Source organism: Solea senegalensis, linkage group LG11, assembly GCF_019176455.1.
Source record: "Solea senegalensis isolate Sse05_10M linkage group LG11, IFAPA_SoseM_1, whole genome shotgun sequence".
Taxonomy (NCBI): domain Eukaryota; kingdom Metazoa; phylum Chordata; class Actinopteri; order Pleuronectiformes; family Soleidae; genus Solea; species Solea senegalensis.
The window spans coordinates 13,258,863-13,281,600 of NC_058031.1; the positions used below are offsets into that span (position 1 = coordinate 13,258,863).

The 22,738-nt window shown below is 40.9% G+C and overlaps 1 protein-coding gene across 1 annotated transcript; it reads right to left on the minus strand.

Annotated features, from left to right (window-relative positions):
• Positions 1–3: 3 nt before the first annotated feature.
• LOC122777810 (PPARGC1 and ESRR induced regulator, muscle 1) lies at positions 4–6,895 on the minus strand. Its single transcript, XM_044039297.1, has 4 exons — positions 6,838–6,895; positions 2,785–6,382; positions 1,492–1,608; positions 4–1,242 (listed from the first exon to the last, which is right to left on the minus strand). The coding sequence occupies exons 2-4, from the start codon at positions 6,356–6,358 to the stop codon at positions 1,127–1,129; spliced, it is 3,807 nt and encodes a 1,268-aa protein (XP_043895232.1). The 5' UTR covers positions 6,359–6,382; positions 6,838–6,895; the 3' UTR covers positions 4–1,126.
• Positions 6,896–22,738: the final 15,843 nt, after the last annotated feature.

Here is a 22,738-nt window from a genome sequence, read left to right on the forward strand (position 1 = left end):
ACAAATCAACCACATTTGTTGCAAGTCTTATTTGAACGACACATTGGCAACTTTTGTAAATGCTGTAAATTAGATGCAGTAAACTATATATATAAAAATCACAAGCAGTGTAAGGGGGATTTAAATGCCAGAATGAGTGTCCCCATATGTGAATGCAAGATTTTTAATAATTGGAATCAGCTCACCACTGCCACCTGCTGGAGGAAATATACATGAACCCTGAATAAGGATCTCCTCTTAAAAATGTTAAATTACCATTTATTAATAATTATTAGCTTTATTATATTCTATATTAACTTTATTATAATTCTCAGAGAGAAACAGTTAAGTGTAAATTATCTACAAACTGCAGTTCAAATGAATCTGTTCCAGCTCAGGCAATCATGTTAGCTTATGTTGCCCTCTAGTGATTAAAAAGTGTAACGTCAGAGAAACGCCAACAAACACTAACCCACAGGTTTTCTGTAGTTAATCCAAAAAAAAACCCCACCAACATCTCACATTGATACATGGAAAGTACTGTACAGTCATCTATAAATTATCTATCATGAAAATAAAATGCCCTTCATTAAATATATAATCAATACTGGCATCAGTTTCTCGCACAAATAAAATGAAGATAATATATATATATATATATATACTTTTCTTTCAGTAAATGTTACTGGAAACATTAAACACAATCACTGTGCTTAAAATGTTCTGCTACACTAAAACAATGTAATGGAAACAGACGTGTTCCGACCGCTTCATTCTAAATCATTTTAAAGGCTCAAGTTAATCCATTTATCGCAAGTCCATCGAACATCACAACACCAGAGCTCAGCCGCTAATCTTACTTACTGAAACCTTACTGAAACCTCAGACTGAGAGCCATCCAAAGCTCTTGGTCTGATGAATAGACACGCCTCATCTTGCCTTTGCAGAAACAAAATGAATGAATTTTAATGAGCCATTTTCAATTTCTCTTTTTTATCAAAAATAATCTATGAAACTGACACTTATTACGTCATTACATGTGCAAATTTGTTGTGCAAACAGCACATCATTCTGTCATCATATTCTGAGTCAGACTCAGGTCGTCCAACGAATCATATCGAGTGTTCGTGAGATAAAAAAAGAGGAATCAGGACTCGGATGGGTTGATGTGATGCAATTTCTTCTCACTTGCTGCCGCCTGTATTTTGACGTACTTTCGCAGGTATCCAATAGCTGACAGGGCGCTCACATTTGCCAGCAAGACTGAGGGAAAATGAAATACACATGAAAAGTGAGTCATCATATAGCATATAGTATTAAAACGGTGGTGTTGTTTTTCCTGAAGTTGACTGGATTGGAAATTGACCCAGATTATTTCATCCATATCTATATTTTACATTACTGACAAACCTCCTTTGCAGGGGCAATACAATGTTTTACAAACATGATGAATGACAAATTACTTTTTTTAACACCAGTCTTTATATTAATGCGACATATGAACAAACATACCAGCCTTCCAAGCATCTCCAACTTGTGGGTTTGCAGTCTTCAGTACCCATGAGGCAAACGCTATACAAACCAGGCACATATCTGACTGTTTGAGTGGCAGCAGAGTGGTATCCAGCCCTGAAACAGAGGGTTAGACAGATTTACCTGTTTATCCAAATACAGCACATGGAAATAAAAGTGTCACAACAATAGCTGAGTTCAGTGTGTGCTTGGAGGCTTTACAATTGGCATGAAGACACCATCAGCTGAGCAGTGACATACTATATGAGGACTACCTGTTCTGTCACATTGTGACCTGGTCAAAACCCAGCTTCTGCAAACACAAGGCCCCTTGATGCTAAAGTGTTTGAATCGGTGACTCTCAAGGCTCTCTAAAGGGCAAAATGAGGCTTAAAAGGAAGTCCATACTCCTAAGGGTGAGTTTTTTTTTCCCATTTCCTTGTGCAGCCAAACATAAATTAAAGCATGACACTAGCTGCTCAAAGAGGACACTCACTGAGGGTGATCACGTACAACCATTCATCTTCACTTTCACCACTGCAGTCCAGTAGTGTCCTCTAACAGCTGAGGCACAGGAGTCTGACCCGGTCATGACTCTACCAGCTGACTAAGTGGGTGACATATTTCACACTACAACTGTCCACAAGGCAGACAAAAAAAAGAGCAAGATTGGAAGAGTTAAAGACTGTTGATATTTAAAAACAGAATCAAGTTCCATTTCTACAAACTTTTAAAAAGGGATGTTATACATGTGTATAATGTAAGAGTCTGCACCGTTATCTCTCAGCTTCTGTTAGAATGCTCTGTGGAGTTAAACCAAGCTTTTTTTATTCTTATTTTATTATACAAGTAGTTTTATGATTATACAATATACAAGCTGCACAAAGTCATTTAGAAACTTCAAAACTCCCAATTTCTTTCTTTATAACTGCATACATTTTTAAATGTCATATTGATGTGACGTAAAATGGTATCAATATCATTCTGAAATCAGTGTGTCAAATTAGAGGGTTCTGCTTCATCATTGCATGTTATGAGATAGGCTTTAATGCAAATGATGAATACAAGATTAGCATGTTTTTGTGTTTGTCAATTAAAACATGTTTGACTTCAAACATCTCAATCACCCACATTTTAAATGGAGATTTGAATGAGTTCCTCTAGTAACTGCTACTTTAGCCTCAAATGAAGATGGGAGGTGGGTTACTGAGCTCACAACTTACTTCACACCTCTAGCCACCACAAAACCTTCAGTGATAAATGATTGCATTTATTGTTGGAAAGTGCACTTACTTGGATTTACAAGAGCTGTCTCATATATGAAAGGCTCCTGCACTTGTTGTCTGGAGATCCTGTCCTCCAGGTGGTAGAGAAGAGGATCAACAATCATGTTTTCATTTCCCATAGCATAACTGGGATAAACTGTTCCTCCAAGGGCTCTGCAACTTCGCTTTCTCACAGGTACACAAGATAGAGGGTTTGAGGGAGTCTCTTTCTGGAATGTGAATCCAGAAAATTTAATATTCCTGAAAGAGAGTGTTGTGTTCCAGAAGAAATTCTGCCTGAGGTCACCATCTGTGTAGAAATTGTCATACATGTCTGTAAAAATCTGAGATGAGCTTGCCTCACGGCTGAACCTGCTCACTACCCTCACAGGAGGACTGCCGTCATCTTCTTCACCAGATCCAGAGGAGTCATCAGAAGAAGAGGACGCAAAGAAGTAGTCATACGCCTCAGGGAACTGCAGATTTCTATTAGTTGAACGAGAATAGGAGAAGATAGGAACCCGCTTATCATTAGCCTGATCTTCTGCTGTGATGAGAGGGCAGAAGAAGCTTTCTGTGTCAAACTCAGAGAAGAAGTGATCATATGTTTCGGACACAGAATTTCCTTCTGTGTATAAGGTGGATGTGTCGTCTGCAGCAGACTGGCTGGGATTTGACTGATTTCCACCAAAGAAGTAGTGAAGAATATTTGAAACTGAGATGTTGTAGCCGTTGGCCATAGAGGAAGGGGAAGAATCCATGTCTATAACTTTCTTAGGGATTTGTTCCTTGGACTTTTCTGATTCTCCTTTGGCAAAGGCATAAAGATTGTGTACACTTGTGTTTTTGGAGAGCCTTCTATGGTATTTCTGAGCAATTTCAGGGAGGACTTGCTCAGAAATGTCACTCAAATGTGACATCACACTCTGAGGGTAAAGGTCAGTACTTGCACTCACTGGGATGTGTTGATTCTTCCACTTTACACTTTTTGAAGAAGAAGAATCAACAATACTCAAAACTGTTTCTACATAATCAGGAGACACATTGGTTTGTACAGAATCAGAAGACACATGCTCATTTGTTTGCATTGGTTTGGATTTAAATTCAGGTTCCAGTTGTGCCAAAGAGCCTGATTCATTTGTCACAAACATGTCTGCCTCCTGATTTTCCTGTAAAGGTTCACGGTAGAAGGCGGGAGCAGCTTCGCTGATCATTCGCAAACCCAGAATGTCATTGATTGTCAGCCTCTCCATTTCATTCCAGAAGGATGACATGGCAAACGCTGAATGTTTTGAATCTGGTGCGTTTTTTGGTTCAGATTCAGCTTTGGATGCTGTGACAACATCTTCTGCTTCACATGGTAATTCAGGTGGCGCTTCTGTTGAGTCTTCTGATACAGACTGACTTTCAGGTTCAGGTTTAGCATCTACTTCCAGGATTTGTGAGGGTTTTTCTGCTTGACTTCCAGTCTCATTTTGACTGAGAGATGAGCAAAAAGTACCAGGCAAGTCTGTAATATTTTCATTTGAGAGTGACTTTGACGATTTTGTGTGCACAGTACAGCAGGATGATTCTTGTGTAATATCTGGAGGACTTAAATTTTCAGATGAGGACATTTTAATCTCTCTCTGACTGCTTCTCGTTTGCATGGATGCGCAGATATTCTTAGAAGCCACTGATGGTGACACTGCTGAATCAGCAAATTCAGTTCTGACATCGAATGACTGTGGGTTGGTGTCGAGGGCAGGAGTCTTGTCCAGAGTAGAGCTAAACGTGTCTGCATCACAACAGTTGATTTCCAGCTGTTGTTGAGGCTCAGTCTCACTCTGACACCGTGAGTGGTTGTCTCCAACAGAGTTTCCAGGCTCTGCAGCCAGGACTGACTTAGCATCAGATAGTATGTCATTTTGGCTGGCCCCCACAGCAGGATCATGTGACTCTGCGCATGGATGAATACAGTCGTTTATTGATTTGACCTCTGCTGAACATATTAGATTAGGGTCATTTTCAGAACCAATGATTGTTTGTGTTACTTTATTCGAGTTCTTGAGACTGTCTGCACAGCTGTCCTTTATTTCACTGTCAGCTGATACACCAGTTACACAGTCAATGACTGAAACTGGCATCAGTGTGGTTAATTCCTCTTCCTGTGATGTGATGCATGGTTGTAAAGTTGTTACCACATTACCACTGTGATTTGCTGCTGACATGACATTGTCAGGACTTGAATTCAGTGAGGTATATGGTGCATTGTTTCCAGCCACGCTCGCTGCTTTACATCTTTCTTGTCTAAGTGTGTTCTCTGGTACATGCGTGTATTGGTTGTCCCATGATGGAACAGTAAGGCAGAAATCCTTTGTTTTCATCCCAGCAGAATTCCTCAAAAGAAGATTGCTTGAGACTGAATAGGAAGAGGACACATGTGGTTCATGGGAATGAAAAAGATTAATTTTGTCAGATAAACATGGACTCGTTCCTCCTCTCCCTGTATACTCCTCCTCAGAGTCACTCGGTCGAACGAAAACCCGCCTCTCACATCCAGGTGTGGTCTCAGGCGGTTCAGAGCTCAGTCGTCTCTTCTTCCTTCTCTTCCTTTTGATGGAGGCAGATGGAGACAATTCTTGGCTTGCTGATTTGTTTACACTCAGTGCATCAAACTGAAAAAGGGGGGGTTGCTCTTCCTTCCATTTAAGATTTGGAAACATTTCTATCTTGCTAGGTGAATTTGTGTTGCACTTATTTCTGAAAGTTAGCTGACTGTGTGTTTCCACATGTTTCTGCTCAGCATCCTTCAGAGGTGTGTACATCTGTACCTTCATCACTTTGTCTGTGGGAGGTGTTGTTTCTGAGTGGACATCCTTGTATGTTAGGTTATGAAGCGGAGTCTGCGTTACATCATTTACACCGATTTCATTGGAGGAGTCCTCTCTGATGACTAACTCTATTTCAGGGTAAACCGATTCATCCGTGCTGCTGTTAAGCACTGAGTAATGGGCTACAGGTTCCGGGGAAAAGCTGGAGTTACGCTCAACTTTTTTCATTGTGTTTCTGTTGCTACTGGTGTCGACAGGTCGCATGGTCTCTTTGCCAAATGCTGCTTCACCCCCGGCAGGCAGAGAGTTGAACTTGGGGATGTTTATTGGCAATGAGCGGCTATTGGATTGCTGCCCATCCCTACACTGTTCCGTCTCCACTACTGCCTCTCTATTTTTCCCAGTTGTAACTTGGCACGGTCGAGCAAGCCTCTCAGGCTCTGTAATGTTTTTCAGGCTTTCAAAAAATATATTGACAGATTGTAGGTGTATATCCTCTTCACTGCCTGAGAGGATGCTCTCTAATCCCCCAACACCATGCTTACTGATGTAATGCTCTACAGGAGAGCCCTCACAGTTTGTGGGGCTGTTGTTCTTCAGAGAGGTCACTGTTTGGTCAACCTTCTGAGCCCTCTGAGCAAGGATGGCTCTTGTATCATCAATGTCACTCATCCCCGAGTCATCCACACATGCTAATGGAGGAGGAAGCATGTCGCACGCCTCACACTCTGCGAAGAAGCATTCCCAGTCTCCGTCAGAGATCTCTACACTGTATTGAAATTCATCCATTTTCACTTAAGAGTGAAATATGACCTGTAAAAAAACAAAACAAGAGGTACAAACATTTTCCAAAACATTCAGATTTTCCTACAGGTAATTGTGTCATCATATCTTTCTTCAAAATCAAATATATTAAAAGCAGGAAGACCTAAACTGCCTCAGATGTTCATTTTCCATTCAGTTATATCAGAAAGTGAATTAATATTTAAATAAACTTTATATATAACATATACAACATATTAATAAGCATGTTTTAAATGTTTTGAAACATAATTCAAAAACATACACATACAATTTAATAAAGAAAATGCAAACTTGTTACAATAGTTTGTACCAAGAAGAAGCTTCAGTGTAATAAATGAAAACAGGGAGCCAAAACTTTAAATAAAAGTAAATATCAATATGACAGCATTAAATATTAGTAATCTCTGCATTACTAGCTGTCTGCATATTTATACAGAATATACAAATCTGTCGAGGTTGCCTACCTGTCAGGTTGCAGCTGTGGTCCTAGTGTACAGCAGGTGAATGGGCAGGAGAGTTGAGTCTCAGCAGCACGTTCATTTGCAGGAGCATGCAGCGTCACAGGCCCCATGATTTGATAAATATAGAGCGATGCTCCCGATCACGTAATACACGCAAAGTTCTTAAGCACCCACGTCCAACAGAGGCATAATGTTTCAGGGCTTGAAATAGACTCTCCACCACAGCAAGCTATTTAACTGCTCGTGAAGTGATATGGTTTGTCTTGATTAATAGTGAAATAACATTATCTATGTAGTATCTGTATTTGCTTCTGGCCCATTTATTTTCTACAAAAAAACAAAAAACAAACAAAAAAAATCATTACTGGTGACAGTGGCAGCTGCTGCTGCCCCAAACTACAGTCAGGCTGTCATCAGATGAGGATCACATGAGGCGTGTGTGTGTGTGTGTGTGAGTCAGCTTAAACTCACTTCTGACATCATCAGCCGGCAGTGGATCCGCATATTTCCAATTCAGTCAGTCCAGTGGCAGCAGGAGAGGAGAGTGGAGCTGCAACACGAGGGACTCATGTGACTCATCTGGACCTAAAAAAAACAACAACAAAACAATAAAAGGAAAATCATGTTTCAGTAAAGTTCAGTAAAATGTCTTTTTATTATTATTATTATTATTATTATTATTATTACTACTACTTCACATGAATGTTTGCTTTTATTGTGTTTCACTATTGTCTGCTCTTTTGATTTATATATGTACTAGCATTATCTCATTACATGGCACATATATGAGCGAAGCCTGCATGATACATTGTGACTGGAGGTTGTCTTGTTTTACAATTAAAATGTTATCGTTTAATCAGATTTGCCTTTATAGTAAACTAAAGGTTTCTTTAATATCAAATCTGAAACCGTAAAAAGTCACTAATTCAATGTAACTCCTTTCCTGAAGGTCAGATTATATTTTTAAATCTACACCGGCTCTACTAGTTGTGAATTCTTTTCTTTAACTTTACATTTAACAAATACACATTTATATCTTAACCATGTGACATTATGACAAATCCAGAGCAACTGTTGTGCTTCAGATGTGAAAGCGACCATTATGGTAAGCGGCTTATCTGTCAGGGACTTAAGCCTTTATTTAGAGCTATCAGTAAGAGTAAGGACAATGTGATTACGGGACCATCCTTGCTGTCAAAATGTCACTGACAGAGATACCAAGATAACCTATCAGTCCTGATCTCATTATCAGCCGTTAAACTGTGCTTAACAGATGCCTAATGTGCCTTAATTGCAGTTGAATGTGTTGATTCATGATGACATATTTTACTATACTTTAACAGTTGATATTATTATTTCTTAATGGAAACTGGTGAATCTCTTAACAACAGATGTCAGTTTTTGCAGGAAGGTATAAAGATCACAGAACTCCAAAGCTATAATTTGAGAAATTTGGTTAAGAATTTGAATCTCACTCTCTCAAAGGCTGTAACTACCGTCTTTATCCACCTAATTTTCATGTCTATAGATATTTATGAGAAAAAAAAGACCCTCTAATTAGCCAAACCACAGCCTGGGCTGTGTGCCCAAGAGGGTCCTCTCAATTCAGCAGCTGTGATAAAGGGAGGGCCTGTGTGACTACTGCACCTGGGGCAGCGGGCCGTTTTGACATGGGTGGGATTCTGTTTCCATCAACAGGATTAGGCTCTTATGAGTCAGTTCTTGGAGTTAAGGTTGGAATCTGTTTGGGCTGTTTCACAGCAGCTAATGTGACAGAATTCCACCCTAATTGTTTTCCATGTCTGCCCCGGGAACTCATCGTCAATTAAACAAAGCCCAGTAAACAGATGCATTCAGGAGCAGCTCAGTGACAAGATGTTTAAACAGAGAAGAGAGTTTGTGTATGGTCCCGTTACTAAGCATCCTTGGTTGGTGGCATCTTTTGTCTCAAACAGGGGTGCAAAGACTTAATTATGGCAAAGGGTAGAAAAACAGAAAACAGTAGACAAAGATTCCTATTTTGAGTGTTCAGCAATCTGCAAATGCCACACAGGTTGATGTGGACTTTATAGATCTCAGCCTGTTTTTTTCTCTCACATAATTGTAACTCTCAGCGTTTATATCACAAGTGATACAACTATAGTTGGTTTTAAAATGTTATTTGAGAAGTAAACTTCACACGTTGTGACACGTCTTCTTGAAATTGTTTCTCGCTGGTTCAGTAGAGATGTGGGTCAGTATTAGGAGAAAGTCATCATCACATTAAAACAAAAACATTGCAAAAAAATTACCTCAATTCTTTATTTCCAAAGTCAAAACGTGTCAACTGAGAAAACACCTTTCAGTGTAATAAAATTAATGTAGCTACTTAGCTATTCTGTGATAGTTTGCGAATTAAAAACCGAGGTCTGTTTCTTATAAATAAGCCCAAAGATTTGTGTCTGCCAAATACTTTTTAATTGAGCTTTTCTTATTTTCTTTGTAATGTATTCTAATATTTTTTGTAATTGTTGTCATTTCAATGTGTATCCTTGCAGTATCCTTTTATCCGTTTGCTCCTTTGAAACAATTTAACTGCTCTTTGGATTACCTTAGTGTACAAACACAATTATCTTGCCCTGTAATTATTTAGGAGGGGTCCACCCCATTTTAATCAATTATACGTTTAAAACGACCAAAGGGCTGACAAATGAACGATTTTTATTGTGTACTTTTTTCCTTCATTTCACTTCCAGGAACATTTTATTTGAAGAGGAAGTTAGGAAATATTCGATTGAAGTACCTTCAATCGAATATTTCAAAACACCAGGAAGTAGCTTGGGCCATGATGTTACCTGGAGTACTGGTTGATTAAGTGTATGAAGCGCCCGCAGGCACTCGAAGGGATTATTACTTTCTGACAATGGTGAGATTTGATCAGTCGCACAAACAAAAACAGCATTGTCCTCACCTGAAATGTCAAAGTCTCACTGCACGTGACGAGCACGTGAACGTCCACACACCGTGTCCACTCAGCAAAACAACGTCTACTGTGAATTAATTTGGTTTTTACTCATGTTTAATGACCCCAAAAACGTCGACACAACCATGCAGTACTCGGTGTTAACCACAAGATGGCGATTAATAACCGCCGTTTCAGAACAAACTGGGCCAATTCAGCTTTCGTAGACATTTAAAACACGATTGTTTTCCTTCTTAAAAAAACAGTTCAAACATTTGCTTAAAGTAGAGTTGAATTTTCAGTTTACCTGGTCGTGGTGTTGCTCTTTTGTCTCACTTCATGCTGCTCTTGACTAAAGGCTTGCCGTGGTAGACATCTTGACTGGCCACAGGTGTAAATAGTAAAATTAACGATGGCCGAGTTCCATTTAGATTCCTGAGTTCCTGCTTGCTCACTGTCCTGACTTGGTTGAACTGAAAAAAGTTAATGTTATCATGTAACATCAGTGATTTTCCTGTACAAACATGTCGAAATTGACCCTTTTTGGGAAAAACAAGCCTTTTCCTTTATTGACTTTGAGTCATATATCTTTGTGAGGTCCAAAAAACCGTACAACCGTATCTCAATGTCAACAACATCATATTTTACTGTAAACAAATCACTTAAGCTACTTTGAATAGAAAGAAAATCCAAGACTGGGCTTCCTGCAATGTCCACCAAGGAACAATATATTCAAATGAATGTGTAAGATACACATTCATTTGAATAATAATAATACAAACAATGTATTTCGCCCTCCCAAAATAAAGGAATTGTACTCCATTTACACTTCCCAACCTGTTATTGAAAACAAACAAACAAAAACAAGCAATAAGTAAAATCACAGTTAGAATTACACCTGACACATAAGGGTTGATATTGATGCTTTTACCCAGTGTCCTTCACTGTCTTACTTCTGTTTGTATTTTTCATGTAAGAATTATGACTGTATAATATAAAAAAAATCGTAATAAAACCATATCCCAATAGTATGCTTACGGGACAGTCATTTAGCCATACATTAGCCTAAGAGTCACATTTTTCATGTCCACGTTTGTGCAGTGTTCCGTCTCCATTGGAAATTACACCGGTGCATTATGTTGTTTTCTTCCACAGCCAGTGACGGGACGAGGTCTGAAAATGTTTCTGTCAGTGCTGAAACCAGCCGACTCAATAACAATCCTCCTGGATCATGTCTCTGTCAGTTCATGGCTTTTATGTCTGTCCCAGTTCGGTCTCAGTGGAGCTGTAAGCCAATATCTCATTGACAACCCAGTTTACTTGTATGTTTTCATGGAACACTCCCCGTAACATGCTCTGGAATAAAAGAACATGTTGTTTTGATAGGAAACTTGCTGAGAGCTATAACTATAAGCTGCACAAAAGATTCTTTCATAGCATTCTATGCACACTCAACTTTACAAACCCTATGCTTAAATTTGTTGGTTCTATCTCCAGTTCCTCGTTGCCCTTCACCCACATTATACATTCAACCACATCATTACCCATTAGCTGATGTCGAAGTATTTTTAGATCTACAGACAGCACGCCAAATTCTTCTCACAGTTTCCAGCCTTTAGGCAGTCTGACTCTTCACACATGAAACAATTTGGTCCATTTTTTCCCACTTATTCCCCGAACAGCTGAAATGATTGTAAAGAAAGTCAAATGAGACCTGCACATTAGTGGAACAGTCACGTCTCGTCAGCTTTGTGCCTGAGGTGCAGAGTGACCCTAACTGACTCTGGTCTGTCTCTGGTTTCTGTCTCGACCGCATACAACTCTTCAGGCCTCGTCAACACAGTAATAAAAAACAAAGCATCAAAGTTAAGTCCAACATGTATTTATTTTGCATTTGAACTTCTTGTCTTTACCTCGTCATGATTTTTAAGCCTTTTAGGATGTATCTTTAAATTTCAGATGTATGCAAAAAGCCTCTGAAATGTCTCACAGAAAAATACATTAAAAGACTTATGATCATAAGTTTAGCACTTTTCCCAATATGACTATTTCCACACTCCATCTCCAGTTATCAAGTCTAAAACAAAAGTTCTAATGTAGCTTGAAGCCTCCTGTTCCGCTTATTTGGACATATTCCAGTTTATCTCAATCAAACATTGAATGAAAAGTTAAGATTTTAAATCTGGCAGTTTTGTGTTCACTGTCAGTTCCTTGTCTCTGCTTCTCAGCAGACAAAGCTGTTTATTCTGGGTTAACTATACAACTCAGCCCTGTGAGGGATCATTCTTCTCCCCGCAGACTCGCCGGGTTAATAAGTTATCTGAAGACAAAGAGCTGACAAGCCTGACACCACAGACCAGGCAATGGCCTTCCTTCCTTTGGCCAGGATCACTGGGGTTATCAGTGGCAGGGGAACAATAGGAAGTGGTAAGACCAATCACACTACAGCACTGCTTCTCATCTCTTTTACATGGCTCCACACAGATCTGGAGTGTGCTGCTGGCAAACAGAGCTGTTCGCCCAGCACTTTCATCACATGTAAGACAACCAGGCTCCTGTGCTGTCACCACGACAGACGGCATGTGAAACCGCCCCCTCTGACCTCTCATCTATCACAATCTCTTGCTGCCTGATGTTGACAACGGTCATGGCACGGTGCAAATGTCTCTTCACAGCACTTACAGGTACAGAACACACCACCCACCAACAGACGGATGGTAAATCATGTAGGAGGCAACAGCATATTTATGAATACATAAATATGCTGTATGTCAAGAAGGCAGGAAACAGAGTCCACATCTTGAATAAGTTTTACTTATGTTCATGCAGCATGAAAGGTACTACTAATGTGCTATGAGCTTTGTCTTCACTATGAGTGGACTGGTCTTGTTTTTCCTTTCCTCAGATGTGGTTTTGTTTAACATCCATTGTAATCATTCATTCATCCTCTACCACTTTATCCTCCACATGAGGGTCGCTGGTGCCAATCCCAACTGACATAGGGCAAAAGTTATCCGGGTACACCCTGGACTCTCACGCTCACACCTACGGTCAATTTAGAGTTCCAAATATACCCAAATCTGCATGTTTTTGGACTGTGGGAGAAAACCGGAGAACCCTGAGAAAACCCATGTACAGACGGGGAGAATATGTACCGTGAGGCTCCGTAATAAAGAACCTGCAGAGAAATATCCCTTTAATCTGCAGCTCCATGGTTTGCATGAACTTTTCAGTTCATGCAAACCATGCTCCCCCACTATAACAACAAACAAATAAACAAAATGTTGACTGTTGATGATTTCTGGTGTGGCCCATTGGAAAATTAAAGCTGCTCCGATAAGTTTTCTAACATTAAAAGTCTCACGTGAAAGAAGTCACATATAGTTTTTTTTTCAGGAGCCAGTTAAGCATCAGGAGCGAGGAACATTACCCGTTGAAACGGTGTTATCTTTGGATTTGGGCTGCAACATGATCATGAAGTCATGTTTTCATGGTGTCTCCTCCCCAGCAAGGAAAAGGCGTACTTCACAGGTTGCAACCTTGTCGAAACCAGCCTGTAAATCACAGTTGGCGACTGCAGTCTTGCAGTGCACACCCTCCAGCCTGCAGTACATGTGTCTGTGCACTGTGTGTGTGTGTGCTGTGCCCTGGCTGCCCTCTGGTTCTGAGTCAGCCAGCTGGTGAGAGTGGGTGTTGAGTTGCTGCAAACACGGGCCGTCCCCTGAGTAACTTCAGTCATCTTGCAGCTTTGTCACCGGGCAGAATGACTGAGAGAGGGCATGCTTCCTTCTCTCTAAAGAAAAACTGCCAATCCACAGCCTATTTGTGGTTTAACAGAAACATATTTCCACCGCAGCTTGTTTTCTTCCTGTGACTGTGGATCACCCACTGTGTTAAAATGACTCTCCCCCTGAGAGCCCTCAATGCATATGGTTATCAATAGCTGAGGTAAACTGTAAGCCTATACCTCCCTGGTTTGTTTAACCACAGCTGGTTGTTTGTGGCCTGACATTTGTTAATGATGCGTCAATCTGAGGCTGAATGGCACATTCTTGTGCTGACACTTCACGTGTTTTTAACTCTTTTGCCATTGAGGTACAGAAGACTGTGGATCAAGTAGGACTGAAAGGCAGCTAAATTAACACAACCAGTCAATCAATGCCGGTCTTTGCCACCTGAGAGTGTGGAAGAATTTGCATTGAAACCATTCATGCTACAATACAGTGTGTCCCTGACAAGTGCTCCTGTGCTTGTCTGGGTCTCAGGGGGTAACAGCTCTCCAAGGAAAAAGTCTCTTGTATGTGTATGACGCCAGACGACGACTGGAGAGCTTAGGCAACAACGGGTAAGTTGAAGCTTATTTGCTTGGTAGTTGCCATAACACAAAGGGCAATAAGCAGTATTGGCTGCTGTGCCGCAATGAGGCACAACAAAAACAAATGGTCAGAGGTTAACGTTGCCGATGCTGTCAGCTCCTAAAGCCTCTTAGTGCTACAACCTTTTCACACAGCAGAAAAACTGGTGGCAACTGTTGGGGCACGTGGTCAGGCTGAGGCTACATTCTCACATGAGCAGGACGGGGAAAACATACTCGTATCACATAGTACAAGAGGATCAAGCACAATCATGATCACATTTGGGAAGATGTCAAGGATAAATGCATTTGTGCACAAGCATGTGGCCACTGATTATCCTGTCACAGATGGACATTGAAGCGAAGCATGGATTTGGTAGCAATTACTAGACACTTGAAGGGGAAAAGCATGTTTTTTTCCTATCTTGGCTCGAGCAAAGGCCTTTCTTTGTGGAGTTACATTTTCGTCCCATGTGCAAATGGTGGTCTTCTCTGTATGTTGGCCCTACTACAATGGACTATATCTCTATGTCAGATAGACTGTTTTGGTAGACAGCGAGCCCATAAAACTGCTTCATTGTGTCTAGAGGAGCTCAACAGATCCTTTCACCATATTATCTCTCTATACCTATACTATGTAGAAATATTCTTTAATATTGTTTTTTCTTCTCATCAACAGAGGGGATCTGATAAACCTGAATGTTTGGAGAACGTACTTATCTGACAAGGTTTTAGATGACAGTAAATACAGTAAAATGTATACATGTCATTTAATGTATTATTAGTTGTCGATTACATGTAATCTGTGGGCTGTTTCAGTTCTTCAGTTCACTGTAAAATATTGGGAAATTTCACACGGAAAGGATCAGGACCAGATGTGAAACTCAGGACTGTTTTGCTTTGAGGAAACAATGCTAATCAATGATCCAATGAATGACCGGCCAAACAAAGTGAAAGACTAAATCTTAGTCATTAGTCTTTCGCCAGACATGAGTGATTTCCTGTAAGGCTGAGGAGGAAGCCAGGAGAAAGGATCACCTGCCAGCTTTCTTGGCCCTGCTGCATGGTGATGATGATGTCATTACTCTCTATGGGTTCACAGCGAGTTTTCACCTAATCTTCCATGATTGTTAAACCGCAAGAGGACTGCAACTGAGTTGTAATATGGTCAACGCCTAGGCTAAAAGACAAACGTTTCTGCTTCGCGGTTCCTTTTTGAAAGTCTATATGAAAAGACATGATTTTGAATATATATATATATATATACTGTATGTGCTGTCTCAGATCTGAAGATGATTCATGATGCAAAACTCATGGCAATTTTACACCAATGTGTTTCATGATGAAAACAAACTACACAAACAAGGTTTTACTTCAGATAAAGTTGCGTACATGATGTTGTCGGGAAACCTAAAAAATCTCAAAGGCTAAAAAACACAATGTTTTATCTGTGGGCACTTTGACTCGAGCAGTCAGGGTGATGGGTAGTTGGCAATAAAGACCATATACTTGAACAAGTCTGCGTACCAAATTTTAATTAAACTACACAGGGCATGACATGCTGAGAGAAAGCCTACCCCCACTGTAGCCTGGGAAAATGCCAACTTGTCTTGAGAACTTCCAAACAATCATTCTTTCCCAGTCCTCCACTCTCTCAGGGCTCCCACTGTGTTGTAATATAACCTTAGAAGGGGTACCAGGGGTGTGAGAGGGCTAGTGCTGTCTGTGGGTACATTATAGTAGAAGCTGCTGGACAGCCACACGATATTACTAAATTTTAGCTGTCGCTTTGAGGTTGCTGAGGTGAACATCTTGGTTTTGGCAGGTGGGGAGCCGGGTGGAGCTCGGGCTTTCACAGTAGGTTCTACTTGATTAAAAGTATTTCAGCACAGTGGTGACCGGTGGTACCCGACTGTTTGGCATGAGGAAACTAACAGCATCATATATTACAATGATCAGCTGGGGCCCGCGAGTGTTCCCACAACAATCAGAACATGAGATGGTGAGCATGTGGAGATGAAGATTTAAACAAGTGAGGTCTTTTTTAATATTGTCTTGCTGAGAGAATCAAGCTGGGCTCTGTTGAGTTGAGTTTAAAGCTTGGTTACTGCAGCTATTCAGTTTTTGATTCAGTCAACCAGACTAACCTGAGTGTGTCAAAGGTGTATGACAATGAGTTTGATGTCACAATGCTTATTGCTGTAAAAGGAGAGATATAGTGTAAAGCTCCAATGCGTAACTTTTAGTGACATTTGTTTGTTGGAAACAGGCTATGTTGAGTAATACCATCAGACCTGACTGTGAAAGTGTTTGTATGTATAAACAAGCAGTTCAGGGGCAGGCGGGGGAAGGAAGCATTTATCCTGTCAAACTGCTGAACGATCGGGGGTTTTCAGTCATACTTCAACCCTCTTGCTCTACCAGCACAATGTTGATGTTGCCTGTCTGTCTTCACATACTTTTAGAACCTATGCTCCGTCTTACATCTCTGACATGATCCTACCACACACACCCGCCTGCACCCTGAGGTCTTCAGGTCAGGGGCTGTTGGCTGAGGTGTGCGGGGCACAAGCTTCAGGACCAGAGGAGATCAAGCCTTTCAGGCAATGGCTCCGAAGCTATGGGACGTGCTGCCTCTGTCTTTACATCGCTTAAATTTGGTTGATTATTTTAAAAAGCAGCTAGACTCTTTCTAGTTAGATGAGGGTTTTATGGCTTAGAATCCATGTGTTTTTGTGTGTATGTTTTTATCCATTGTATTTGTATACCTGTGAAAGGTGCTATGTACATATGCATTTTACTCACTTACATAAAACACAGCACATGCAATGTGCAAGTGACTTCTTTTTTAATGAAAACATAGTAATATGGATATCGCCAAAGCAGCAGAATATTAAGGATAAAAATACACCTTTCACTAGTACAGCAGTGGTGCAGACCTCCACCCTTTCTCCTAGAAACTACATTTACATTTACATGCAAAGGAAAATACATTAGGTTTACAGGTAAAGTCTTCTTTTAATGAATGTACAGAAAGTCATCCAGAGACAGCTGTGGATGACGGAAGAAGCACAAATGTACAAAAATGTGCAACTATACCACAGGGACTGTGTTTGAAAAAAAAGGTTCATTGCTTTTGTTTGATGTATGTATTCCTGTACTGTATGTATACACATTGTGTATAAATTCACTGAGGATTCTTTTTTTCTCTATACCAGAACATTATCTTTTCCTAATCGTAAGAAAATGTTACAATTTTGTTGAAACAACTGGAATAATTTAACCATTTTTAAAAGATCATGTTGCACCACTGCAACTCTCCAAACACACGGCTACTTGTTTTACAGAAACAATCTGTTATTGAATATAGGGACTTTTGGGCTCAAGCCTCATGGAGAGCAGTTTAAAGGACCTTTGCTTTCACTTGCCCCCACCTTTCAACTCCCTCCTGATTTCACCTAAGGCCAGAATGTCTCTTTTTTACTCCTGCTGTTTCACCTTCTCTTATATGACCATCCCATGTTCCCCTGCTGTGGGCCAACCTGCCATGTAAAGAACTTGCTCCATGGAAATAGGGGGAGGGGGGGGTGAGCTCCACAGGTAAGAGCTGCCTGAGGACGAGCTCTCCCGCTGGTCACATCACTTGCTCACACTCTCTACTCTTTCTCTGCTGGAGGCTATCATCCTTCTTTTTCACCCACAGGCACATATGCACTGGCATGCTCACTGTCACATGCTAGAAAGGAGAATGCAACCTGTTGACTGCTATGTTTCTGAATGCCTGTGATGTTTATTGTTTACTTTCTCAGTGTGACCTCTTGGGGTCACCCACCTGCTGCCATATGGCTTATTATCATGGTCAAGGGACAAAAAGAAGAATCTGCTAAAGTAGATTGTATATAATTGTCTTTTATTCACCATTTCTTTTTAAAGTGGGAATGTGTTTAATAGGCATTCACAAAGGGTCAACACTCTGTAATGGACATGGGTTTTTAATGGCTTTTGTTAGTGGGAACACAGGACCCTGATGAATATGTTCATTCTTTCTCTATCTGCTTCATTTACTCCAGCGAATCCAATCACTGCATCCTTTCTGCTACAATGCTAAGATATGAATTCACATTTTGGCTGATAGCTTAGCCATTAGTCATGTATGTTTTAAGCATTACTTTTCATTACTTGGGACTGTGCTCAATCCTTTTTTTTTTTTCTCCATCTTACTTCATATTAACAGTGATTCAAAACCATTCACCTGCTGTTGAGTTTAAACAAGGGGCCAACTGTAATGTTGTCACTGACTTTCCAACAAGTTTTAGCGTCTGTGTCACATTTCCTCACACGTGTGACCAGCAGGTAAAAAAACAAAACAAAAAACACCACAGTTCAGAACCAGAACAACTACTGGCAATGGGAAAAGTGTTAATCACAAGGTATACCTGCTAATGTTCGTGTGAAAGAGGCTTCCGTGAAGTGTTTCTGTATGACCTTATTCACTCCCCTCACCCTTAGTTGTAGCACAACACAGACAAGTTGGGTGAAGGGAAAGAAGTGGGATGTGGATGCAGACAGCCACGCACTGAGGCAGTTCCTGCTGCGTCTTGGTTTCAGTCTGGAGCTATTTCAAAGGTTATTGATGTGTGTGCCAAGCGAGAGCTTTCTAAGCAACTACCCTGCTGCAACAGGTTACAAGTCCGGCTTCCCGCTCATTAGGCTCTAATTGATTGTAATCTGGCCTTTGAGAAGTACTGGCCCACTATGGGGTTGTTCTGCACATGTGAGCGCCCCCACTGTCCCTTGTACTTGTCCACCTCACTCACCAGCAGGGTCTGGAGTACAGACACAATTGGCCCTCTCAGATGGAATCATTAAAGCGGGCGGGATAGCATGAGCTCTTTCATGCATCAGGCCTCTGTGGACCAGCTTGAGACCAGGGACAGTGGCCACTCTGCCTACCCAGTGGGAGAGCCCCATCCTGGGCAGACTATTGTTGGCCTCACCCCTCGACTGGCTGCCTGTGGTTCTGGCTGCATTGGCTTGATTTGTATGCCAAAGTCCTGGACTAAAGACAGCCATGCAGGGGAGCTGGGTCAATATTGGTTTTGAGAGCTGAAGGAAAAATGTCAAAATGTTAAATTCTATTGACTTCCCCCCACTGCTATTTGTTTCTGTGGCAAAACGCCTAGTGGGCCATTAGTGTAAACAGGGTTTTGTCTTAGGGATCAGGCTCCAGCAGGAGTCTCGAAGAACAAAACTAGAGATAGAGGCTCTGGATTGGCTTAAAATGGCTGAGATGTGCGGCTACAGAAAGACAAAGACAGACATACAGCAAGCACACTGTCTTCATCACCTCTAACACCGCTGAAGTAGGCCTACCTTCTCTCAAATTGTGCTTTATTTGGCATTTATAAAGATCAGTGTATGGGTGATTGCTTCTTTTGTTGCTTCCAGTTTTTCTGGTGCATTTCCTGTAACCCTGATCTTTTCAGTGTTCTATGAAGGTTACAGCTTTTTCCACATGCAAAGTCCACCACTGCATGGTAAACATGAAGAGCACCTGTTTTACAGCATCCTTCTTCCTTTTGCTCTCAGTTTTCTCCTCTGTCTCTGTTTGCCCTCCAGGAATATGGGATTCTTTTTCAATTACTTCAATTAACACAGAGCCATAAAACTATTCTCCTTGAGTGTGTTCACACCCTTTTCTCTTAGCTTTCTCCTCTGGTCCTTCCAGCTTTCTTTTTCCTATCTCCCCCTTACTTTATTAGGTTGCAGGCTTTTGTGCTGCAGCACCAAGTCACTTCCTCTTTAAGCAGACAGGGAGGGAACATGGAAATACAGGAGGAAATACACATAAAGGCCTAAAGGGGCAATTCTTTCACTAAAAACTCTAAATAGTGTTTTAGTAAAAGCTTCACTTCAGGCTGTAAAAATGTTTCAAAGGTCTATGGGGTCGTACACATGAAAACGATTCAGGAGAATCCCCCAAAGTTTGTTATCGGCTTTTTATCCAGCGGAGCACTGAAATTATATATTTGGGTTCCAGAGTGGAAAAAAAATCTCAAAACAACACCCTTGCATTTTCGTGCATATAACCAATACTTTGGGAAAACAATGACGGCATAGTCCCACCTCTCTCTTGCGCTTGCATCCCCTGTTGCTATCGTCATTGTCAGCGTCTTCCTCTTTTTGTGTTTGGAGATTGTTTAGTCTGCTCGCTTTATGATGACTTTTATTTTCTTTCTGGCGTTGTTTATGCTGTCTCTGTCTCTGTGATTACATACATTGTAATGTATACTTATAATAAAGTGCGTGTGCTTCATGTGCATGCTCAGTGTCTCCATCTCTGTTTTTTGGCATATTTCTGTGGCAGCATTACAGTGTCATGTACAGGCCTGGCAAATGTTTTGTGTGGATGAAGACATTTCTTAAAACATTGCAATGTTAGAGAAAACCTTTTAAGAATGAAAAAAAAAAAAAGAAAAGATCACATGGGGAAGGGAAAGTTCTGTTTGAGGCTAATGTGTCAGCTTCTTGCTGTGAACGGTTTCACTTAGCATGCAGTCATTCCAGAAACAAAACACGTGTGTGAAATCACACATTACTAAGAGGTGACAAATTGATCCCGTTTGACACTAGAGGACAAACAAAGGTTACAATAGGGTGCAATACTGATATTTACCAGCACTTCTTTCTAAACAGTGCCATAAAGTAGTATAACGAGGTTTACTTAAAGCCTCCCACTTCTCAAGCAAATAACATTTTCATTGCTTGATAACCTGTCAAACAAAGCACCTACTTACTCTAGGAGTGACATATTTTAAGCATTTCAATGTTAATCTATACGTAGTGCTGTTTATAAGATAAAACATGAGGAGAATTGATCTTGCTCTGCTTCTATCTACAAAAAAAATAAATAATTAAGAGGCATGTGCACATAGGATGTGGGTGTGTGTAAACAAGGCCCGAAAGTTTACTCAGTCTCTGACCTGGATGACCAACTGGACAGGACTAGACCTGCTCTGCTGCAGACAATAAAACCAGTCAGACTGTCCTGTCCAGTCTGTGTCAGTGACCCCGTCCAAACCAGCTGGGTTTGCGTTCATGCATAAACTAGCAATAACCCCACTTGGGATCAGGTATAAGAAAGCACATGGTGTCGCTATAGGCTGCACTCACACATACTCAGTGGCTGAAATGATGCTCATTCATTATTCCAGCACAGGTGCTAGCCAATGAAGTCTTGTTTGTGAATTTCCTTGGCCGTTGGACAGGGCCATTCTCCTTGTTGCTAGTGATTTTGTGAGAGAAAGTGCACCCAACAATTGTGGACACCACATTGCCATCATTACAGCAACAGAAGCAGCTCTTCATCACTGTGGGCAATGCATGCACAGTGTTCATCAACGTTCAGGGAATAACAGCCTGACAAATTATGGCATAGTTGAGGTTTTAATTTTATCTTCTCTAACTTCGAGATAATTGTATAGATCTGCTTCTGGTGCTGGGTCTTTTTTTGGGTCTTTTTGGGTTGGTTTAAAGTGGAAAAAGAAAATATTTATCTGAAGTGGAAGAGAAAACAATGGTTAAGTCAATACAATTGTCAGCAACCTCAATCCTATGGTCCCGGTCAAGAAAAAGACAGATCTAATTTTAATCATTGCCTCTTTGCATACAAAAACAAACAGACCATATCAACCATATCATTCAAACTTTAGTAGTGGAGTGAAAAAAGAGTTTGAAACTCCATAACTTTTGCAAGACCCAGTGCACTTGTTTTCCTGAAAATGACACCAGCGTTTTATTTTCCTCTCCTCGTCTACGTAAGACTGAGCTGTAATAAGTGGGTGAGAATTCTGTCTCAGAGTCAGGAGGATAAAGGCGTTACAGTACAAGCTGCATGAAAGACATCTGTCACCACTGTGAGCGCACACACATGAAAGAAATATAACAGTTGTAAAAGGGGGCCACATGTGGTCACAGCACAATATCCAAATCCCCATCTCAAACAAACAACCCACATTTCCCCTCAGTAGGGGTGAGTTTGCATGAACATATTTGCTCATTGTGATGACCAGCTTTCTGCCAGCCCCTTCTGCTGAGAGAGTCAGCAAACATGTCTCCCTCTCCTGTGGACCAGCTGTAAACCAAAGAATGAAAGCCACAGAACAAAGGACGGGGAAAGAGAAAATCGGAGAGGTAAAGAAAAGTGAGGTGAATTGCAACTGGGAGAATAAATAGGCCTTGTTTGACTTTGACGTAAATGCTTCAGAGTGGTGTAACTCTTCTCAACCACAGAACGAAAGGAAACTTTTCAAAAATGGTCCAAACACAAGTCATTTCAATTTTTTATAGCCATTAAAATATTTTTTTTTTTTCTGGGCAAGAGTAACTGAGTTGTGTCTAAATAATGATGCTTGTGGGTTTGAATCACCTCCAGCTTCCTGGTTGTCTTCCTCTCTGTGCACTCTCCTCGGCCATACTGGCCCTGTTCAGACCTGGTGTTAACATCCATCCTCAGTCATCCCATCACAGCCAGTTCAGGGCTAAGTAGGACTGTTCACTTTTGGCATTAAAATAGCGTCCTGGGTCTCCTGTGACCACATGTGATTGGA